Source organism: Sorex fumeus, unplaced genomic scaffold (assembly GCF_029834395.1).
Source record: "Sorex fumeus unplaced genomic scaffold, SorFum_2.1 ptg000006l, whole genome shotgun sequence".
NCBI classification, from domain to species: domain Eukaryota; kingdom Metazoa; phylum Chordata; class Mammalia; order Eulipotyphla; family Soricidae; genus Sorex; species Sorex fumeus.
In genome coordinates, this window is record NW_026606063.1 from 8,528,604 (window position 1) to 8,549,090 (window position 20,487).

The 20,487-nt window shown below is 47.3% G+C and overlaps 1 protein-coding gene and 2 non-coding genes across 3 annotated transcripts in view; all 3 read right to left on the reverse strand.

The window, feature by feature from the left end:
- Positions 1-20,487, reverse strand: part of WDR43 (WD repeat domain 43) — a 41,839-nt gene extending 21,352 nt beyond the window's left edge. The window contains exons 1-8 of the mRNA XM_056123473.1: positions 20,222-20,487; positions 9,702-9,839; positions 7,734-7,855; positions 6,064-6,184; positions 5,137-5,276; positions 4,506-4,608; positions 3,443-3,507; positions 1,165-1,336 (exon numbers count right to left, since the gene is read on the reverse strand). Coding sequence (XP_055979448.1) covers positions 1,165-1,336; positions 3,443-3,507; positions 4,506-4,608; positions 5,137-5,276; positions 6,064-6,184; positions 7,734-7,855; positions 9,702-9,839; positions 20,222-20,446 — 1,086 coding nt within the window. The 5' untranslated portion in view covers positions 20,447-20,487. The remainder of the gene's footprint in view (positions 1-1,164; positions 1,337-3,442; positions 3,508-4,505; positions 4,609-5,136; positions 5,277-6,063; positions 6,185-7,733; positions 7,856-9,701; positions 9,840-20,221) is intronic.
- On the reverse strand, positions 2,009-2,086 carry LOC130038296 (small nucleolar RNA SNORD53/SNORD92). Its single transcript, XR_008794658.1, has one exon. It is a non-coding gene; the product is annotated as a small nucleolar RNA SNORD53/SNORD92 (small nucleolar RNA).
- LOC130038314 (small nucleolar RNA SNORD53/SNORD92) lies at positions 5,732-5,816 on the reverse strand. The gene has a single exon (XR_008794661.1). It is a non-coding gene; the product is annotated as a small nucleolar RNA SNORD53/SNORD92 (small nucleolar RNA).

A 20,487-nucleotide genomic window follows, 5' to 3' on the forward strand; every position in this document is an offset into this window, starting at 1 on the left:
CTCGGGAGGCCTGGGCTTGGTGCACACACTGCAATGTCCCCCGGGCACTGAATTGGGAGTAGTTGAAGCACCTGGGGCTGGGCCCCAAACAAACATGCTGAAACAAAAAAGTGGTTCGGTAGCAGAGCCCCTATCTCCATGTGTGGGGTCCAGTTTGATCCGTGGCACCTTCCACATACATGTTTATGGGGTTTTTTTCTTTCTCTTACTCTCCCTCCCCTTCTCCCCTCCCCCCTTCCCCCTCCCCCCCTCTAGGCTCGAACTAAAAAAAAAAATTCCCCAAAGAAATGTCTCTAATCAAAAATTATCAGTCCACGAATCACCCAATACAATTTATTTTTTAAATCTGAAAATTAAAAATTCAGTAGGCACTATTACTAAGCACTCCTTAATTAGGATTAATTGGGCAGAGTTCACCACATTTGCCACAATGGGAGCCACCAGAGACATGTGGTCCTCAAGCAGGTAAACTATCAAAGCAACAGGCCTCACGGAACTGGGTCCTCTTCCTTGTTACAAAAGGGCAGGGGTTGGTAGCAGCCCTGGACCTGGCAAGTCACAACACCATATGCTTCCAACTTCGTGACAATGCCAAAGGTATAAACACTAGTAATTGTAATTCTGCTGCATATATTATAGTATAAACACAGCCATACACATTCTGAGAAACAACAACAACAAAAAGGAAACATTCACGCCACTTGCTTTCTAATTGAAGCCACGACATAAGACTGAGTGGCAAAGAGGTCATCTTTTGTCTGAAGATGCCTAAATACATCAGATCTCAGACATAGTATTAGAAAAAAATAAAATGGGCAGGGGAGCTAGCTTTAAATGGTTTCAGGCATTGACATGGTATTTGCAGGGCTGGTGTGCATGCTTTACATGCAAGAACCCCAGACTGGATCCCTGGTACCACAATGGGTCCCCGAACACAGGGCTGGAAGCAGCCTTGAGTCACCCAAAAGCAAACACAAAGTAACTTCTGATGCGCTAAGTAAAATTATATTGAGTTCACACAAATTAAAAGTGCACAGTGAAACAGAAAGGGCGTTAAGGGAAATAATTTAGTTAGAATAAGCAAACCCAATCTAGCTTTTAAAACTGCATTCCCCCCAGCAACGCCAGTGCCAAGCTGCTTTTACTAGAGCAGCATCTACGTACCACTCTTTCAATGACAGGCTGAAACCAGTTGCCATATACGAGTAACAATGACATTTTGTCTGAGCAAAATCCGGCTGCTAGAATAGGGATGGGTTTTGGGGTTGATTTCTTGCCTTTCCCCGGTGCTGCGACTTGAATTGTGCAGTTTGAAGTCAAAGGTTTTTTGCAGTATCTAGAAAGGAAAAACAAAAAAATCAGAAGTCTGAAGCTTCTCATAATTATTTGAAGTTGGCGACTAGTCGGGAAATACAGCCTTCTTATGACTTCCAAGCGATCAGCAGGGGCAATAGTGCAGAGCCCTGAGACAAACATGAGATTTAAGCATCTGAAACAGGAGCAAGGAAAACCTCTTCAACAAAGGGCGTCAGGAAAACGAGACGGTCACAGGCAAAGGAGTAAAGCCAAAGCTGTACTTCACACAAGTTCATTAAAAGTGAATTGGAAAACCTCAACATTAGACCATAAAATAGCTTCTGGAAAGCTCTCCAGGATATGGACCTCAGAAGTGTCTCTGATGATTTGACACCATTGACAAAAGTCACAAAAAAGATAAAAAGGGACATCAGACTGAACTTGCGTGACAATAGAACATAGCCAAGTATTTTAAATTTTTATATATATTTTTTGTCTTAAATTTAGGGTCACACCTGGCGATGCACAGGAGTCACTCCTGGCTCTACACTTGGGAATTACCCCTGGCGGTGCTCAGGGGACCATATGGGATGGTGGGAATCGAACCCGGGTCGGCCGCGTGCAAGGCAAATGCCCTACCTGCTGTGCTACTGATCCAGCCCCATAGCCAAGTATTTTAAAACCACCCTCCTGTCATCTCTTTTTGCCAGAAATGCTCAGACAGCCAAGAGAAAGGTGTCATCTCTGAGCCTCAGCCAGAAGCGAAACCATATGGACATCATCACAGCATGTCATGGCTTTCCCTTCCTCACCAAAACGCCACCTGTAGGTGGACTTTGATCCCTCTGGGCCATTTCCTTGAACTGTTTTGAAATCTGCACATGCCGCTTTCATACCAGGTCTCCGCTGAAATGCACTGCTCGCAGGGGGGTTGGGGGGGGGTGTCAAGGCTTGGCCTTGCATGAAGCCCACACTGGTTCAATCCCCAGACACAGACCCTGAGCAGCAGCAGAAACAAGCCCCAGGCAGAGCATAGTAGTTTCCAGTTCTACTAGGTACAACCCTAAAGCACTAAATTATAAAATAAAATATATGGGGGGGGGGGGGATACTGAGGACATTGGTAGTAGAAAATGTGCACTGGTGGAGGGATGGACGTTCAAATTGTCGTAAGACTGAAACTCAAACATGAAAGCTTTATAATTGTAGCTCACAATGATCCAATAAAAAAAAAAATAGAATGGAACTGGAAAAATAAAGATCATACACATATACAGCTCAGTGATAAGATGCCAACAAAAAGACTGAATAATAGAAATTAGAAAAACAATCCCGACATCAATGTATCCCAGATCACAGATGCCTCAGTGTATGACAAGGACTATAAAACTTCTGCAAAACTTTTGTAAAGGATCGAAGCGAAAAAATTATTTTCGTGGGGGAATACCCATCACCGTTTACCAAGTAGAAATCACAGAAAGAAAAAAACCCTTTTTTCCCCAAAGATGCTGTGTAACCACAAATATGAACACATAATAACCAAGTCCAAAACCCCGAGTTCTCGGACCAGAGCAACAGTCTAACAGGTAAGGAGCTTGCCTTGTATGCATCGAACTCAGGTTTGATTCCCCAGAACCCCACAAGGTCCCCCAAGCCCACCAGAAGTGATTCCTGAGCACAGTGCTGAGAGTAAGCCCTGAGCACCACCAGGTGTGGTTCCCTCAACCTCCAAAAAAGGGGGGGGGGGGGCCTGGAGCGATAGCACAGCAGGTAGATTTGCCTTGCACGCAGCCGACCCAGGTTCCATTCCTAGCATCCCATATGGTCTCCTGAGCACCGCCAGGAGTAATTCCTGAGTGCATGAGCCGGGAGTAACCCCTGAACAACGCCAGGTGAGACCCAAAAAGCAAAAAAAAAAAACCCAAAAAATAAAAAAAAAACTACTAAAAACATAAATTCTCACTAAATTTAGTCTCACGATAATTTAATAATTTAATTCTCAGTAAATTTAGTCACATAAGGAATAATGCTGTCCGAGTCCTCTCCCCCAAAAGCTATGAATGCAATCTCCTTAAGGTACACGTAGTAAGATGGAGTACGAAGATAACGAGAAGGGACCTGTTTTTGCGTAAAAATGTCCTACTTACCCATTTAATATATGTTCAAAAAGATGAACCTGACCATCTCTGCAAACAACAGCTAACTTGACAGGCTAGAAGGAAAATGGAAGCGATTACTAGGAGCAATATACAACAGTAGATAAAATACTTACATATGAATACACAACGAAAATTATTTTGTAACATTTCACATTATGTATGCAATACACATATTTGTAGAAGTTTAAACACTTCTTCCCAACCCTCCAAATCAAAGGAGGGTGGGGGAGCAGACCAAAGCAAACCACAAACCCCACAGATCTTGCCCTCAAAAAAGAGTGCTGGGGGGGGGGGGTTGAGAGTATAGCAGGAGAATACCTGCCTGGCACACTGCTGACCTGAGTCCAATCTTTAGCATCCCACAGAGTTGCCCAAGTACCGCCAGGAGCAAATCCCGAGTGCAGAGCCAGGAGTAACCCCTCAGCATGCAGGGTGTGACCCAAACACCAAAACAAATTAAAAAAGCAACTTTTTGCTTCTGCCAAATGTTTTGTTTCTGATTTGGAACCACAATGGTGGTGCAGGGCCACTGCTGGCTCAGCACACGGAGGTGGGGAGGACACAAATGCAGCGCTGGGGCTGAAACGGCGTCCCTGCACGCAAACATGCACCCAGCCCACTGAGTGAGCTCTCCCACACAACTGTCGCCAAGGTTTTGGAGTTTCGGCCAAGAGCACAGTCAAGAACGTGGCCGTGTCAGGGCGCCCGGGAGAGCACCCGTCTGCGGGAAACGCCGCTCCACTCTGGCCTTTCCCTCCGAAGAGCCTTTCCCTGGGATGTAAGGGAGATGTGACTGCCCCGTGACAGCTTCACTTGATTGTGGCTTGGTGCTCAGGATCACTCTTGGTGATGCTCAGGGGACGGTATGTGGTGACAGGGATCGGACCCACGAGTTAGGCGCCTTACCTGCCGTTCTAGTGCTCCAGCTCAAGATTACTTTATTCTTCATCCCTCATTCCCAAATCATTAAACCCCCCCCCCACCCCAATCCTAATTTTAAAATAACATCTGTCAAAATCCAGAAAAACCTTTCAGACATCAGGTCATTTACCTCTTCTTTATTCTCCGACAAAGCCAAGTCGATGTAGACAGGCTCATCTGTCACCGTGAAAGACATCACTGCATTCTTTTCTTTATTTTCTGACCGGACCTGCCTAGATGAACAAAACCACTGGTTAGACACTAAAACAACTTATTTTTAAAAAAAATCAGTCCTTACAAAATCCCAGCATGTAATTATTAAATTATTAGCAGTATTATCTAGCCGCTTTCCCCCAAGTGGGGATACTGTCCCCTAGCTAGGGATGCTAAACAGTAAAACTGTAACAAGGGCACAACAGACCTGCACACCTCTCAGTTTGGCTAAAGGTCAACGACCGGAGGGCATTAAGTGCATTTTTTCATATGAAAATGAGGCAGAGTTCGCTGATATGGGGAACCGCTATCTAGAAATATGAGGAGGCAGATGATTCTGAAGATACACAAAGAAACACTGTACCTTAAACAAGCACAGAGGAGATCCTGCAATACAGTCCCCTTAAATTTTTCTCAGTTTCTTAGACAAGCTAAACTACTAGTCGTTGTAAATTAAGCAAGCTTAAAGTTACATTCATAGTAACCCTATACACTGAGACAGACTCTTTGAAGGCAAAGTTACCCCCCAAATTCAAAAGACTACGTACCAGACATTAAGTAACCGGTCGTGTACTGCCCCAGATAAGAAATAAAGGCCTGTGATTCCATCAAAGGGTTGACTCTCACTAGGAGGCCGAATAGTAGTAAAAATAAGTGAGGAAACTGGCGTTGCATGTCCTGTGAAGTGCTAGAAAGTTATATCTCATTTAGGAGAGAATAAATACAAAAGCAACAAAAATGAAAGAATCTATTATCGCAAGTAACATGCACAACAGGTATCTGAAATCAGAATAAAGCTAGCAGATAAATGCAATTCTAAGCAGATGAAGTTATTTGTGCTCTATTTTTCTCCTTAAAAATTCCTTATGAGGGCCAGAGAGACTGCGCAGGGGGATAAGGTGCCTGCCTTCCCTGCACTGACCCGATTCTGTCCCGCAGACCACATCCCAGGAGGGACCACCACAAGGAGGGACCACCCACAGAGCATGGACAGTCCCTGAGCACTGCAAAGTATGACCTAAATCCCCCGCAAATGCCTAAGCTAAAATGTTACTGCTAACCATGGGCTGACCTACCCCACGATCTACTCTATCTTTTTTTAAAGATGCACTTAACTCTATCCATCTTTAGAGGGGTGTTTGAGTGCTCAGACACAGCCAAGGAATTGTAGGTCTTCATTTTATACTCAGAGAGTCGAAACCACAATTTTAAGGCATCATCACAGCACCAAAAGTTCAGTAACCCCTAAGAGCCATAATACAGAGTAAAATACCTTTTTAGTGTGTTATATTCACTTTCCTAGACAACGCATGTGAAATGGACGTGTCTAAGCTATTCAACATTGATAACAGATTTGGAGGCTACTACTTGGCATGTTTGAAAATGTAAGTGTTCTTTAAACAACGTCCAGTGACTCAAACTTCCGCCTTCCTCTGTACCGATTCCTGCGTTTATAGCCAATTTGAGTCACTCACTCTGTAGATTTCTTTGGTCTCCAAAACCCATAGTTTGATTGTTCGGCCAGCTGAAAGCAACATCTTTCCATCTGGGCTGAGACACAGGGAGCTGACACTACTGTTGTCACCTTTCCATTTGCTGTATTGCGAAGAAAAACAAAATTATTCAGAGTTAAAAACTACCAACACACACCGAGCACTAAAAATATCACCTAACATTCTATATCAAATCTTGTGCCCTAAAAGTGTGTGTCCAGGAACAAACCTTGGACTTGTCACTGAAGTGAAGCCTCCCCAGCAAGCTATCCCCAATCCAGAGGGGCCACTCAAAAACACAATATGCTTTGCACGCTGAATCTGACCTTTGATCCCCGCACTGAATGGCTCCCCAATCATCATAAATAAGAACAACAAAAATGTATTCTCCAATGATAGCAGGAGAGTGGGTAAGTTTTAAGACCGTGACATGGAAGCCCCAGAGGGAGAACATCGGTATTTAGAGCACCTGCCTTACCAATGTTTGGTCTCGAGTTCAAATTCTGAGCATCCCACACAAAATAAGACGCATAAGCTCTGCTATCTGAGTCTCAAAGCCGTTCTGTCTGCAGTCGTGGACAACACAAGTGGGTTTTGGCTAAACTGCACGGGCAGGTGAATGGAAGCATCAGAAAAAGGGGCCTGACCCCCTCCCCTGGAGAGTGCCACAACTAAGATGTCTGCACATCCCCAGGAAATGTGGCTCCCGGCAAGCACATGTGAGCACCACCAGGCCCCAGATGAGCACCACAAGCACAGTGCTGGAATTATGTACACCAACAATAATGTCAACTGGGGCTGGAGCGACAGGACAGCAGACAGGGCGTTTGCCTTGCATGCAGCCAGCCCAAGTTCGGCCCCCAGCATCAAATATGGTGGCTGGAGCACCACCAGGAGTAGTTCTTGAATGCTGAGCCAGGAGTAACCCCCGTATATCACTGGGTATGCCCCCAAAACAAAACAAACCAAAAAAACCCCAACCTATCACGTAAATCGCAAGACCTTTGTTAATCAAAGAGAAATGAAAAGCCTACTACCCAAAGAATGGGAAGGCGGGGGAGGGAAGACTAACAAAGCGAAGCCCTCATCTTACACGGCAGGAAACCAGTACTGTATATGAAACGGAAAATTAAGTCCGTCCAGACCAGCCCTCTCCCTCCTCTGGGCGCCACGTAAGCCTCTGCTCTTGCCACCTCACCCCTACTCCCAAAAGGATTCTTCCACCCTCTGCTACCTAGCTCTTGCTTAGCCTGGAATCCCGATTAAGCGTTCTCAAGAAGACCAAGACGGCTCCAAGGAGTGGAGCACATACTATGCGTGTAGGAGATGCAGGTTCAATTCCCGGGACCTCTTGGTCCCCTAAACACCACCTCAAAACAGCACCACGCCAGGAGGACGCCCTGAGCCCCATGAGGCATGGGCCCCAACTAAGAAAACTATTCGTTTCTTATTTAGACTGGAGAGCTAGTCTTTTTTAGCTAGTCTAAACAAGCCTTCAGAACAGCCTATAGTCTTCCTCAGTCTCTATCCCCCACTGTGTCCAGTACCAGACTTTACTTCAGGCAAGGATTCAGCCGGACTCTGTCCAACCCAGATGCATTTCCAAAGAGCAAGACGGCGCCTCCAAGAGCAACCCCCTCGGTGCTACTCACCACTTGACTTTGCATGTCTGTGTATTCCACTCCACAATATGCTTATCATCTGAACAACTATACAAACAGCCATTGTCTTGGTGCCACTGTATACAATTGACTCTGTTGTCATGTCCACCACTCTACAAATCAAACAACAACAAAAAGTTAAAATACAAAATTCCTACTACAGTTACGGGACACTACTAAACAGTTAACTGAAATGCCAGGCCTTATCTTAGAAGCCTGAACCTTCACTTCTCCTCTTTCGTTTTACAACATCAAAAATGAGACAAAAGAACTTAAACACTGCACAAAGGGAAAAAAAGTGGGGGTGTTGAGAAATCGGCTTTAGATTTGGGGGAGGCTAAAACCAGCGATGCCTTAATCCTGGCTCTAGGTTAAGGGATCCCTCCTGGGGGGGGAAGGGGGGTGTACAGGGACCAAACGCAGGTCAGTCACTTCCAAATACTAGCTCTCCAGTCTAAGAAATCAGCTTTAATTCCACCAGAGAATCATTTCACTTTGTATGCTGAAAACACATACTTCTAGATTAGTTACAGAATAACAGAGCTAAATGCCACTTACTTGTGAAACACCAGTTCTAGGCAAAGTAAACTCACAGTGGCAAAATGCTCATGATACCTGAGTAAACCCGGTGTGGTGGCGAGAGGGCGCACAGGTACTGTGGCACACACAAAAGAAGATCACAAGGACCAGAGGCGTCCCGGTGATTCTTCTCAGTCAACCAGGCAGTCGGTTCAAGGACACAGTGCTGTTTGGGGCCCATGGTGCTAGGGTAGCCCCTTGGGCTGCACCTTGTGTCCCTTAGTGGTGCCAACGTCAAACCAGGGTTGGCTGCATGCAAAGCACCAAGCCTTAAAGTCCTGTACTGTAGATCGATATGTATCTGTACCACCTGATCCTTTACTATTCAAGTAAAATCTTAAGGGGCTCACAATCAGCACTTGCGGTAAATTCACTAGTCATAAATATTCTATTGAAAATCCCTTTTCAAAAAGGGTGAAATCCAACTCATTAAAGAAATGTGCTCTTTGGGGCTGGAGAGATAGCACAGCGGGTAGGGCGTTTGCCTTGCACACGGCCGACCCGGGTTCGATTCCCAACATCCCATATGGTCCCCTGAGCACCGCCGGGAGTAACTCCTGAGTTCAGAGCCGGGAGTAACTCCTGAGTGCAGAGCCGGGAGTAACTCTTGAGTGCAGAGCCAGGAGTAACCCCTGTGCATCGCCAGGTGTGACCCAAAAAGAAAAAAAAAAGTGCTCTTTGAAAGTAAACCATTAGTTTCACAGATGACATACATGAACACCTTAAGTGTTCATGTTTTATTTTTGGTGCCAGAGAAAAGCATACACTCTGGACCAAGTAGAAAATAATCCACTTTTAAGAGACCGGTTTAAATCAGGCAACATTTTTCACTGCCAAACAGGTTATTTTTGTTCTAGGGGCTTGGAGGTCAGCATTATCATTGGCTGTTGCGTCACTGATGAAGCGTGCCAAAGGATGACAGGCTGCCAGAGGAACAAGGGACTTGCTCCTTCTGGGTCCCCAGTGCCCGGCTCCACGGGCCAATCCAATGTTCCCAACACCTGGAGGCCTCCCTGCATCTCCCTTCCATATCCTCATCACCTCCGTCCAGCGGCCAGCCGGAGCCCCCTTCAGAGGTCTGACCTGAGGGACACGCCACGGACGAGGTTTTAAGCATCAGCATCAGCTACGACGGCAGCTGCCTAGGACATGCCCCTATCCCTAGACCTGACCTACAGAGAAGTTGCTCCTTCTCTACAACTCATCTCCTGGCCTCTACTTACCTATCAAAGCGCCTATCAACTATTACTGTTCTGAAACTTAAATGTGAAAGGGATTAAAAAATGCCCCCGCAGTGCAGTCTAGCATATCTCCTTTAACATTTTATTACCCTATCTTTAGGGTAAGGTTATATAAAACGCGTATCACACACATACTTACTATTAATTTACTATGCAATTCTCCTTTTACTGTACTGTATAACAAAATACTACCAACTGCTGTGCCAAGAGCCAACAGGTCGGTCTGGTTACTCGTTCCTATTGCTTCTGATTTCCTTTTTTTCCTCTGGGGACTTTCCTGGAAAAGAGAAAAATCGATGTTTTACTTAGCATTTCAAACACAAAACCATCACCAATAGACAACTTTTTTGTTGTTATTGATTGGGGGGCCACATCCAGCAAGTGGCTCTGTACTCAGGAACGTCTGTCTCCTGGGGGCCTTGGGGAACTGTATGGGATGCTGAGGATCGAACCCTGGTTGGTTGCATGCAAGGCAAGCGCCTTCCCTGCTGTACTATCACTCGGGCCGCAGAACAACTTTTAATGTCTGGGATAAGTTCTTCCTGCTGTAAACAATACGTATAAATCATTCGGGGGCCAGGAAGGAGTAGAGTCAGAGATAACTCCTGTGGCAGAGCACAAACCTAGTGTTGTGGTCCCGAGCTCAGCCCCGGGTACCGAGTGCCCTCCCCCCCCACTCCCAGCCCCAGCTGCTGGCCCTAGAGCCCAGGCATCAAGGGTCCCAAGCTTGAGCTCCCAAGCCCAAGCACCAGTCAGACCCATCCCACCCCTGCACCCCACACCCTACAGCACAGTTGGTGGCCCCTCTTTAAAAAATACAGGAAGAGAAGTAGTCTGGAATTCTTTGTCCCCTCCTCACAGCCCTGCGGAGAAAGACGGCAAATCCAACAACTTGTTCATTTCCTTCCTTCCTCCCTCCTGCGTCCATGGATTCCTTTGATTCCTCTTGTTTCTATCGCGATGTCCATTTTATGTATTTTCCTTTGGGTGTCGCTACACTGACCAGGCCCAGTCGCACCCTTGTCAGAGTGCTCTGGAGATTGTGCCGGTGGCACCAGGATTGCACGGCAGCGGGCCCACACTCAGCACCTTCCGGGGATGAACCTGCAGCCAGCACTTCCCTCGGGTTCCCTCACCTTTCATGCATCCTAACTTCATTTTCAGGAAAAGTAACGCCAACATTCTTACACTTAGAAACACGCATTCACTTCATGTTGAAATGATCGATGTGGCAGTGCAGAGTTCAGTTGAGAAGCTGGTCTATGAACTGAGCAGGGGCTCGAGCTTCATGTCCTCCCCGTGATTCTAATGACTACAGGAGTGGAAGTGACATCTAGGGCCGAGGACCAAGGCCCCTGACTACTTTCAGGACGACACAAGGCCAGATACAAGAAACAGTGCAGCAGGTGGGCACTTGCCCAGCACCTGGTGGTTGCGGGGTCCACCCCTAGTTCTGCATACGGTCCCGAGTTCTTCCAGGAGTGACCCCTGAGCACAAAGCCAGGAGTAAGCCCTGAGCATATCGGGTTGTGACCCAAGTCCCACCTCTCAAAAAAATTTTTTTCAAAAAATGATACAAGCAGCTCCTGGCCCTTCAATACAATAATGACAACTCTGTGTTTTAAATAATTCCAGTTTCTTTAATTAAAGCTTACCAGGCTGTTTCAGCGGAAAGAAACCAACATTCTTCTTACGTAAAACCCACCAATACCACAGAAAAGGGAGTACTGTCCCAATACTGCAAGATATTCCACTGCAGTACACGTATTTAAATACACAGACACACAGACAGACAGATAGACACACATACACACACACACAGCTGCATGTTCAGCACCCAGGGCACATACAAAAGCACCCAATCTAAAACCACCAATGAAAACTACCTTGTTACCTGGAGCTGGAGAGAGAATACAGTACAGCCAACCCAGGTTCAATCCCCAGCACCTTACATGGGTCCCAATACCCTACCCAGAGTGATCCGTGAACGTAGAGCCGGGAGCAACCCCCAAGCACAGCTGGGAGTGGCCCAAACACCCAAAGGGGGAGAGGGGGACACCATGTTACCACTACATAGAGTATCAGGGACCAGAGAGTGCAGTGCAGGGGTAAAGGCACGTGCCTTGCATGAGGTCGACCCCGGTTCAGTCCCCAGCACCACACAGACAGTTTGAGTGCGGCTATGAGTGACCTTAAGCACAGAGCCAGCACCACTGGCTATGGCCCCAATCCCCTCAACCTCCACCCCAAACACCAAGGGATCGTACAGCTCAGAGGGCTGAGCATTTGAAAGCAAGCTTTCCACGCGGGAGATCCGGTTCAATCCCCACACCACATGAACCCCAGGCACGCCTGGGCAGTCTCTTGGCAGGGTCCGAAGCCCAGCACCACCAGGTGTGGCCCTGAAATATAAAGAAGTCAAAGTACATGTTTCCTTTAAAATTTTTTTCACTGTAGTTTAGGTGAGCTGGAGCGATAGCACAGCAGGTAGGGTGTTTGCCTTGCAAGTGGCCAACATGGCCGACCCGAGTTCGATTCCTCCACCCCTCTCGGAGAGCCCAGCAAGCTACTGAGAGTATCTCGCCTGCACGGCAAAGCCTGGCAAGCTACCTGTGATGTATTCGAGATGCCAAACACGTTACTGGGCCCGCTCGAGCAAACCAATGAACAACGGGAGGACAGTGACAGTGACATAGTGACAGTGACATAGAGGACATAGAGGACAGTGACATAGAGGAACAGGATGACAGCCAGAATGGTTTTTAGAATAAGAAAATGAAAAGCAGGAACATCAAATTGTTACAACTTTAAAACTGGTCCAAAAGATTAACTGTTACCCTCTAAGAAAGAGAAACCACAGGTAGCAATCCAATGATTGTCATTGTTCCTGCATGACAAGTACTTCAAAAAACCTTTTTCCTCAGTCTACTGGAAAGGGAGCCGGAGGGGATTAGGACTGCACGCTGCCTTCTAGGTTGTCTGGCCATCTGCAGTTCTTAGGCGTAAACTCCCAACGTTGCTGGTCCATATGCAGGGCTGCTGCTATCACACCAGGTACGAGATCCCCCCCCCCCACCATCTTCCGCAACTCGCTTCCCCACCAGCCCACTGGCACCCTAGGGCCCAGCTGACGGAATCGAAGGGTGGTCTCCAATCCCTTGCTGAGATTAAACTCCACGTAGGAGTGAGATCAGCTGGTACTTGTCTTTTTCTTTCTGATTCAACTTTATTAACTTGACTTCCTCCAATTCAAGTTGTAGCAAACTGGGGGACATCCGATCTCCTCAGAGCCGAGTAGTATTCCCGTGTGTGTGTGTGTGTGTGTGTGTGTGTGTGTGTGTGTGTGAGAATGAGATAAACATATACTATTTTTCATCCACTTATCTGTTGTTGGGTACTTGGATCTGTTCCTGTCTCGACAGTGATGAACAGAGGTGCCCGTGTACCCTTTCGGATTCGAGTCTGTGTTCCTGGGCTAGGTGTCCAGGAGTTCAACTGCAGGAAGCCAGCGGTAGCTCTAACCTTCATTTTTATGAGACATCTACAAACTATTTTCCAAAAAGGCTATTATTTTAATTTTTTTCTTTTAGTTATCTTACAAGAATGTTTGTAAATTTTTCAAACTTCAAAAAGAAAGCTTGAAAAACTTTATTTATTTCACAAAAAAATAAGATCATTTTTATGATGTCCATTTTTCTATGAGAAATTTACTCATAAATTCAAGAGACATCATATGGAACAGTATCTCACAGTGATTCAATAAAACTTAAAAGTAAATAAGTTATAAAGAAAATTTCAAATACTAAAGTATAAAAGCTGGCGGGGGTCCCAATTGTGACTCAGGAGTAAACGACTGTTTTGCCTATGTGGAGACCCTGGATTCAATGCCCAACACCAACAGGGAAAACAAAAACCACCTCTGATGACTTGGTAGTAATATTTATTCAAACATTAAAATTTTAGCACAAATATTGTCCCAGGCTCCACCTTCAATTAAATGAATTTCTAAACCACCAGATAGAGGGCAGCTCTGGTTTCTATAATAAGTTATGAGCATAAAATTCTATTCCAGTGGGAAAAAGTACATCAACCTTCTACTTCCTCATCAGAAATCTCTAAGAATCTAGAAATTACTTCTACTCTTTGCATTCCCAAATAAGGGTTACATGATCTACACTGAGGTTTCTAGTGTCTGAAACATGCTGGCTGAACGTATTTTTCCCCAGAATCATATCATTTGGAAGTGCGAAGAAAAATTTAAGTTAAACACTGATAATTCAAAGTCCTAATATCCCCTAAAACAGCAAAATCTGTATTTTGTGGGGAAATACAGGCAGAGGCAAGAACCCACTGAATCTGGGTCTAAATCTGACGATGACTGGTCCAACTCTAAATAATAATAATACTAAATCTCCAAGAGTTATTACTCGTAGGTTTTCTCCAAAAGTTCACGGCTCATTTTCAAAACAATTTCCTACTCAGGGTCAGGGAAGTTTAAAGGGCTGTGGCCACCCCCCAAAACAAAAAACTTCTCCAGCAGAATGAGCATGTCCAAGTGAGTAACACACGAACAAATTAAAAATGTCTCCAGGGGCCAGAGAAGAGCCAGGAGAGAAGCTTTACTCAGCACCCAGCTTTGGCAGCCAGGACCCTGGAGCTGCATGATCCCCCGAGCACAACCGGAAGCACCACACGCCTAAGCACTGAGGAGGCCACAAGCCGCCCCCCCCCCGCCCCCTGCAAATAAAATCTACAGAACCAAAGTGCATTTTAGTGGCCTCGAGTGTTTTCAGTATTCCCTCACACCAGCTGACGGTCTAATTTTGGAAGGCCAGAAGCTCCCTAGTGGAGTGGGGCTCACGGGGGCTATCGCGGGGTGCCTGCCTCAACACCACAAGGCGACAGGACTCATGTGCATGGTAGCCACCCGTTCTAGCCCTTTAAGCCATCTCCCTGCTCACACTTTTTTTTATTTTTGAAGAAGGGTTTTTTTGGCCACTCCAGCAGTGCTCAGGACTTACTGTTTGTTGAGGGGCTTGGAGGACCGTATGTGGTACTGGAGGCTGAACACCGACTGGCTGTGTGTAAGGCAAAAGCCCTTCCCACTGTACTGCTGCTCCGGCCCCTAACACGAAGGATTTTTGAAACCAAGGAGTCAGAGAAATGATTACAGGCTAGGACAGATACTGGCATTACCTAGCGGAACCTTTCACTCCTGTGAATGAAACGTCAAGGTCTCCCTGAAAAGCAAATCGGAATCAACAGTTCACCGTCACCCAAACGCACCCGTTATTTAACTCCAACACCCCTTTCCCAGCCTCTTCTGCTTTCGGGTAACTTAATGGGACAAAGCACATGGTCTGCATGCAGGAGGCCTGGGCTTCATCTTCAGCACAAGATTCCCCGAGCGTTGCTGATCAGAGCAGGGAGAGGCGCCAAGCACCACCTGGTGTGCATGCCCCCCCCCCCACCCAGTCTAAAAAAGACTGTCACCTAGGCTTTACCCTTCATCTTAAACAAGTCCGCAAGAAGAACATTTTCTTTCTCCTAAGGCACGAGTCTTGCTCTGTTGTGCACTGCGGACACAGTAAATAGGTATGCCTCCTTTCAGGTCCCAGCACGCCATTTTCCACCATTTTCAGGATCTAGCACAATGCCATGTAGCTGTTAGTAGTATGTGTAAACATACAAAATAACGGAAAGGGAAGACTAAGCAATCTAGATTTGGGCTAAAATTCACAGATTTTGACAGGGGGAAAAAAATCTGAGTTTCTTAATCTGAACACAAGAGAAGTCCAAAAGCATGAAGAGTCTTGCTGTGGCTGGAGCAATACCAACGAGTTGGACACTTGCCTCGCAAGCAGCAAACCGGGGTTCAATGGTTGGCACCTTTTATTGTCCCCCAGCCCAACAGAAGTGATCCCTGAGTGCAGAGCCAAGAAGAGTAAGCCCCCAGGTGGGCGTGGCCCAACAAACAAATAAAAACAAACAAGAGTCTCTTCCATCAAAAGGGTCAGACTGAGACGTCATGGCTGAGCAAGAATCAGAGGGGGAGTGATCCATACAGTGAAGAGAATCACAGACCAGGTGAGGAAGTCTGAACCCCATCAGCCAGAAGCTCAGACGCCTGACAGGACAGAATAAGACTTTTCACGCCCTGCCAGCAGCACACACACACACCTGTCAAAACCTAAGTATGCACAACTGAAACAAGTTCAAGCTCCTTCCCACGGAGCACACCGATCGTGTTCCTCCCAATCTACTTTACAATCTGCTGTCAAAATTATGTTTAAAAAAGTTACCTCTAGATACCGAAAACTATACCAAAATTTCGGGTTTCGTTCTGCAGTCAGCCTCCTGCACCACTTCTTAGCCTAGCTTATCACGCCGCAAACAGAAAACAATGTGTCCATTTTACATATTACGTAGAATATTCATGGTGAACAACTAAATTCCAATACACAAGAACTTCTACAACGGGACATCTGCAAAGTCTCCCCTCTTCGGAAGTTTAAATACTGGAAACGCTACAAGCCAGCTTTGTACAGTAGAGACGGTGATGACATGAAGGGCACTCGCAGAGGGTCCTGGACATTCGGATGTGGAAACAAAGTCGCTGTGTATATGAAAACCACAAGAGTCAACCCAAGTTTTAAGTGAGTGACCCAAGTTATAATAAGAAAAGTTGTTTTTTTTTAAAAAAAAAAAAGGTGAAAAAGCTGGTGCCTAATAATTAAAATGTTGAAGAAGAAGAAGAACTGCATTGTCCGGGATGGGGCAGAGGACACTCAGCTCCGATTTTTCCTGGAATACCCCTTAATGTGCTTGACTTGTCCATGTCTGGAGTTCCCTGTCCTTTGTTCAATATGCATTTGGCTGTGTGAAGTCATCAAATCAGAGCAGTTACTGTGGTGGCCAACAGTGACAAGCTGGTTTCTCTCAGGCACTACAGCAGCTAAGAGTGAGGGGACAAAGCGACAGTACAGCAGGGAGGGCGTCTGCCTCGCACACAGCTGCCCCGTGTTCAATCCCCGGCATCCCGTATCGTCCCCTGAGCATCACCAGGAGCAACTTCTGAGTGCAGAGCCAGGAGTAACCCCTGAGCACTGCCAAAAAGCAAATACATAAATAAATTTTTTAAAAAGGGGGGGGGGGCAGAACGATAGTAAAGTGGGGAGGGCATTTGCCTTGCATGGAGCCGACCTGGATTCCATCCCCCGCATCCCATATGGTCCCCTGAGCACTTGACAGGAGTAATTCCTGAGTGCAAAGCCAGGAGTAAGACCTGAGCACTGCCGGGTGTGACCTAAAAAGCAAAAAAAGAAATCAAAACAAGAAATCAAAAGAGCCTGAAGGAATTAGGGAGCCATGAAAGAGCAGGATCAGTTCCTAAGGGACTCAAATACCGAGTGGCTATGGCGTCTCACTGCCCATCTCAGCCTTGGTTTATGTCAACTGAGCAGCTCTAAAATGTAGCCCAAAAATCTGTCTCCTTGCATTTTTTTTTTTTGTCATGAGAGGCACTCTTCACCCAGGCACCATGAGCTAAAGGGCGTCCTCTGAGCACTCAGAAGTTTCGTTTATATAAACCACTCCAAAAACTACTGTGGCATGGATGCGAAGCGCTGTTACCACTCTCAGTGACAAAGACTAAGCAACAATCTGATTTGTCTAAACACTTGTACACCTTTACTGTAACTCCTGTTACCCAGGAAACTCAGCAGGATCTCTTTTGATTAGCACATCACCAACCCCCTGGCAATTACTGAACCACATGTAGGATACTCTTACAAAATGATTTACTTTAAGCTGAGAGCAGTAAGTGATAAAATAGGCCCATTAGAAAATACTCATTGACTCATTCAGTAATAATCTTTATTGAGCATTCTACATGCCAGACCAGTATACACCAGTCATGAGTTATTTCTTTTTTTAATCCCAAAGACCTTGGAACACCGGTGGTAGAGTCTTCAAACCAGAGAGCAGATCACCTACCAAGACCTCAACAAGATGCTGAAAATATAGGCATCAGAATTAACTTCCGTGTCGTGTTTCATACTTCAAGCCTCAAAGATGAAAAATAAAGGAATTCAGTGAGATGAGCACAGCTTAGAACTTAAAGAGGCAAGGATCACAACCCAAGGAACTGAGAGCACAAGCTGAAGCAGCTGCCACAAATCACTATTTTTCATCTTTAAAAATTACACAACGCTTGAATTTTGTACCAGAATGTACAGGCTTGTCCTAATACAGGAAAAACAGCCTCTCTCCCTAATATTCAAGTTAAACTGATGATGAGAATAGATTCCCAAGATGAAAAGGGATCAAGTACCCTCTTTCCAGCTCTCAATTCTGTGCCTTGAGAACCATGAAAAAGAACTAAAAGAACCTGAACCTGGAGAATTTAGTGGCCACAAGGACTCTATGCTGGTTATTATGGCTTTGGTTGAATCACCCCAACTTTCCATTTCTTTTCCTTTCTTTTTGCTTTTTTGGGTCACACCCCGCAATGCTCAGGTATGAAGTCCTGGCTCTGCACTCAGGAATTACTCCTGGCAATGCTCAGAGGACCATGTGAGATGCCAGGGATCGAACCCGGGTCAGCCACACGCAAGGCCCGCATGCAAGGACCTACCCGCTGTACTATCACTCTGGTCCCAACTTTCCATTTCTTATTCTCAATTAGTCTTTTCAAATCTAATACCGGGCATCACATAGTTGTGTAACTAAAAGTAAGAGTACATATGGGCTTTAAAGTAGTCCGACTTCTTTTTCATAAAGAGCTCCTCCCAAATTAAAGTGACTCTGTTCAATGTGGCAAAAGTCATGCTGGGTCCCAGTTATCAAACCAAGGAAGACTACCTTTTATTCCTGAGGCATACAAGGAGAGTGAAGTCAACAGAAAAAGCAAAGTCGGTGTCGAGGTTCTTGGGAGATCTGGATTTAAGACTGAAGTTTGACCCTGTTCTCACTTTTGGCTTTACATAAGTTGATGAATTTTGCAGGGCCTTCCCATTCTTCCCCAACAAGGTAAAAAAAAAGTCAGTCCTTAAATACCTTGCAATACAAACCAGACAAGACAATATTTAACACTTACAACACTTATTCATCATGAACGATTCTGTATGTTATATGATTAAGTATGTTAACCTGGTCACTGGAGTGGAAACAGAACAGTTAACCAGAAGCACTGTTTCCACTACAAAGTCAAAGAAAAGAGTGCAGCTTGGACCCAGGCATCTAATAATCACTGCTCGTCACTTTCTCTGGCGTAAGTACTGTCATCACTTTACTAGGGCTGTTAGAAGGCAAACACTGTCAACTTAGAAAGGGGAAAGGAGGGCCAGAGAATTAGTTTGCCTTGAAAAGGGACCAAACAGGCTGCTGTTGTGATTTTAATAACGGCCAACTACAACCCTCTTATAAAAGTCCAACTTTTGTGCTTCCCCGGTTCTGCTAACACTTTTTATTAACCAGCAAGTCAACTCTCATCTAGCGATTTAGAAAAAAAAAAAAAAGCGTCCAAATTCTGAAAGATATCTGAACATCCTCCCCAAAATGGTAACAAGGTATCTGCCCCCGCCACTACAAATGTAGCGGAAGTCCTCCAGGTGAGCCAGCTGAGGCTCCCTTCTCTGAACTTTTGCAGAGTTCCGCATGCTTGGCGCTACATTAAAAAAAAAAAAAAAGAAAAAAAAATGCGCTCTCTGATGCTTCCAAATCGGAACGAAGGAAGGGACCGGGTCTGGAGCGCCCCTGTAATTGACTTACCACGTGCGTGACTGCAGGCCAGTGACTCAACCGGGAATGGCAGCTTACCTGAGCCGGCGCCCCAGCCCTGGAAAAGACCTTCCCCCAATCGGCAGCGTCCCACGACAAACGTCATCCAGATCCCGAACCATGAAGTTCCACTACTCTGAGCCACCGGGGCGGGGGTGGGGGGGACCCTTCCCCTACAAAGCCCAAGACGGGGCTCTGACTTGAAGGAAAGCGGGGGGGTGAGGGGCATTTGGGGGGGGGGGGGGAGCCCGGGATGTAGAAAAGCTGATCCTTAGAAATCTTACAATAAATCCAATAATCCAGAAGTGCCAGAGAGCCAAGTTGGAATAAAAGGAAAACCAGAAAACCGGAAACGAGCCTGGGAAAAGTCACAAAATCTCCCGGGTGCGGGTCCCCTGCCCTGGACGGGAACACGTGGTGGGGGAAGCGAGCGAGCACCCCAGGGAGCGGGGGCAGCGGCGGAGAAGGGGACTGGGGCGGGGGGGTCCAGGAGGCCGAGGCAGGCCCGCCGGCGCCCACCTCCCCGCGCACGACCCCCCGAGGGCCGGGTGGCGCCCGCCGCCGCCGCCCCGCAGCCCGGGGTCTGTCAAACGCCCCGACCCGGCGGCGGCGGCGGCGGCGCGCACGCGGCGGGGCGCGGCCCGGGCGGTGAAGGCGCCCCTCGGGATGGGGGGTGGGGGCCGGCGCGACCCCCGCGGGCGCGGCCACCTCGGAGCCGCGGGGACCCGGGCCGCGGCGGCGGCGGCGGCGGCGGCGGGGTGCGGGGTGCGGGCGGGGCGCCCCGCGGCCTCCCCGCCGCGCCTTCCGGGGGGCCGCCCGCGCCGCCCGCCCGGGGCCCCCGCGCGCCCCCGCGCCCCGCGCCGTCCCGCCCCGCGTTACCTTGGCCTGCAGCCGCGCGGGCGCCCAGGCCAGGCAGGTGCAGGTGCCGCTGAGGTGCGCCGAGGGCACGTACTCCTGGTGCAGCCGGTTGCTGGCCGTCTCCCACACGCGCAGGTGGCCGTCGCCGGACGCCAGGGCGAAGTAGGCCTGGCTCTGCGGGGCGAAGGCGCAGGGCACCCCCGCGGGGGACAGGGGGTCGGCAACGCCGCCGCCGCCCGCCGCCATTGCTGCTCCGGCTTCGCGGTAGCCACGTGTTCGCCCGTGCG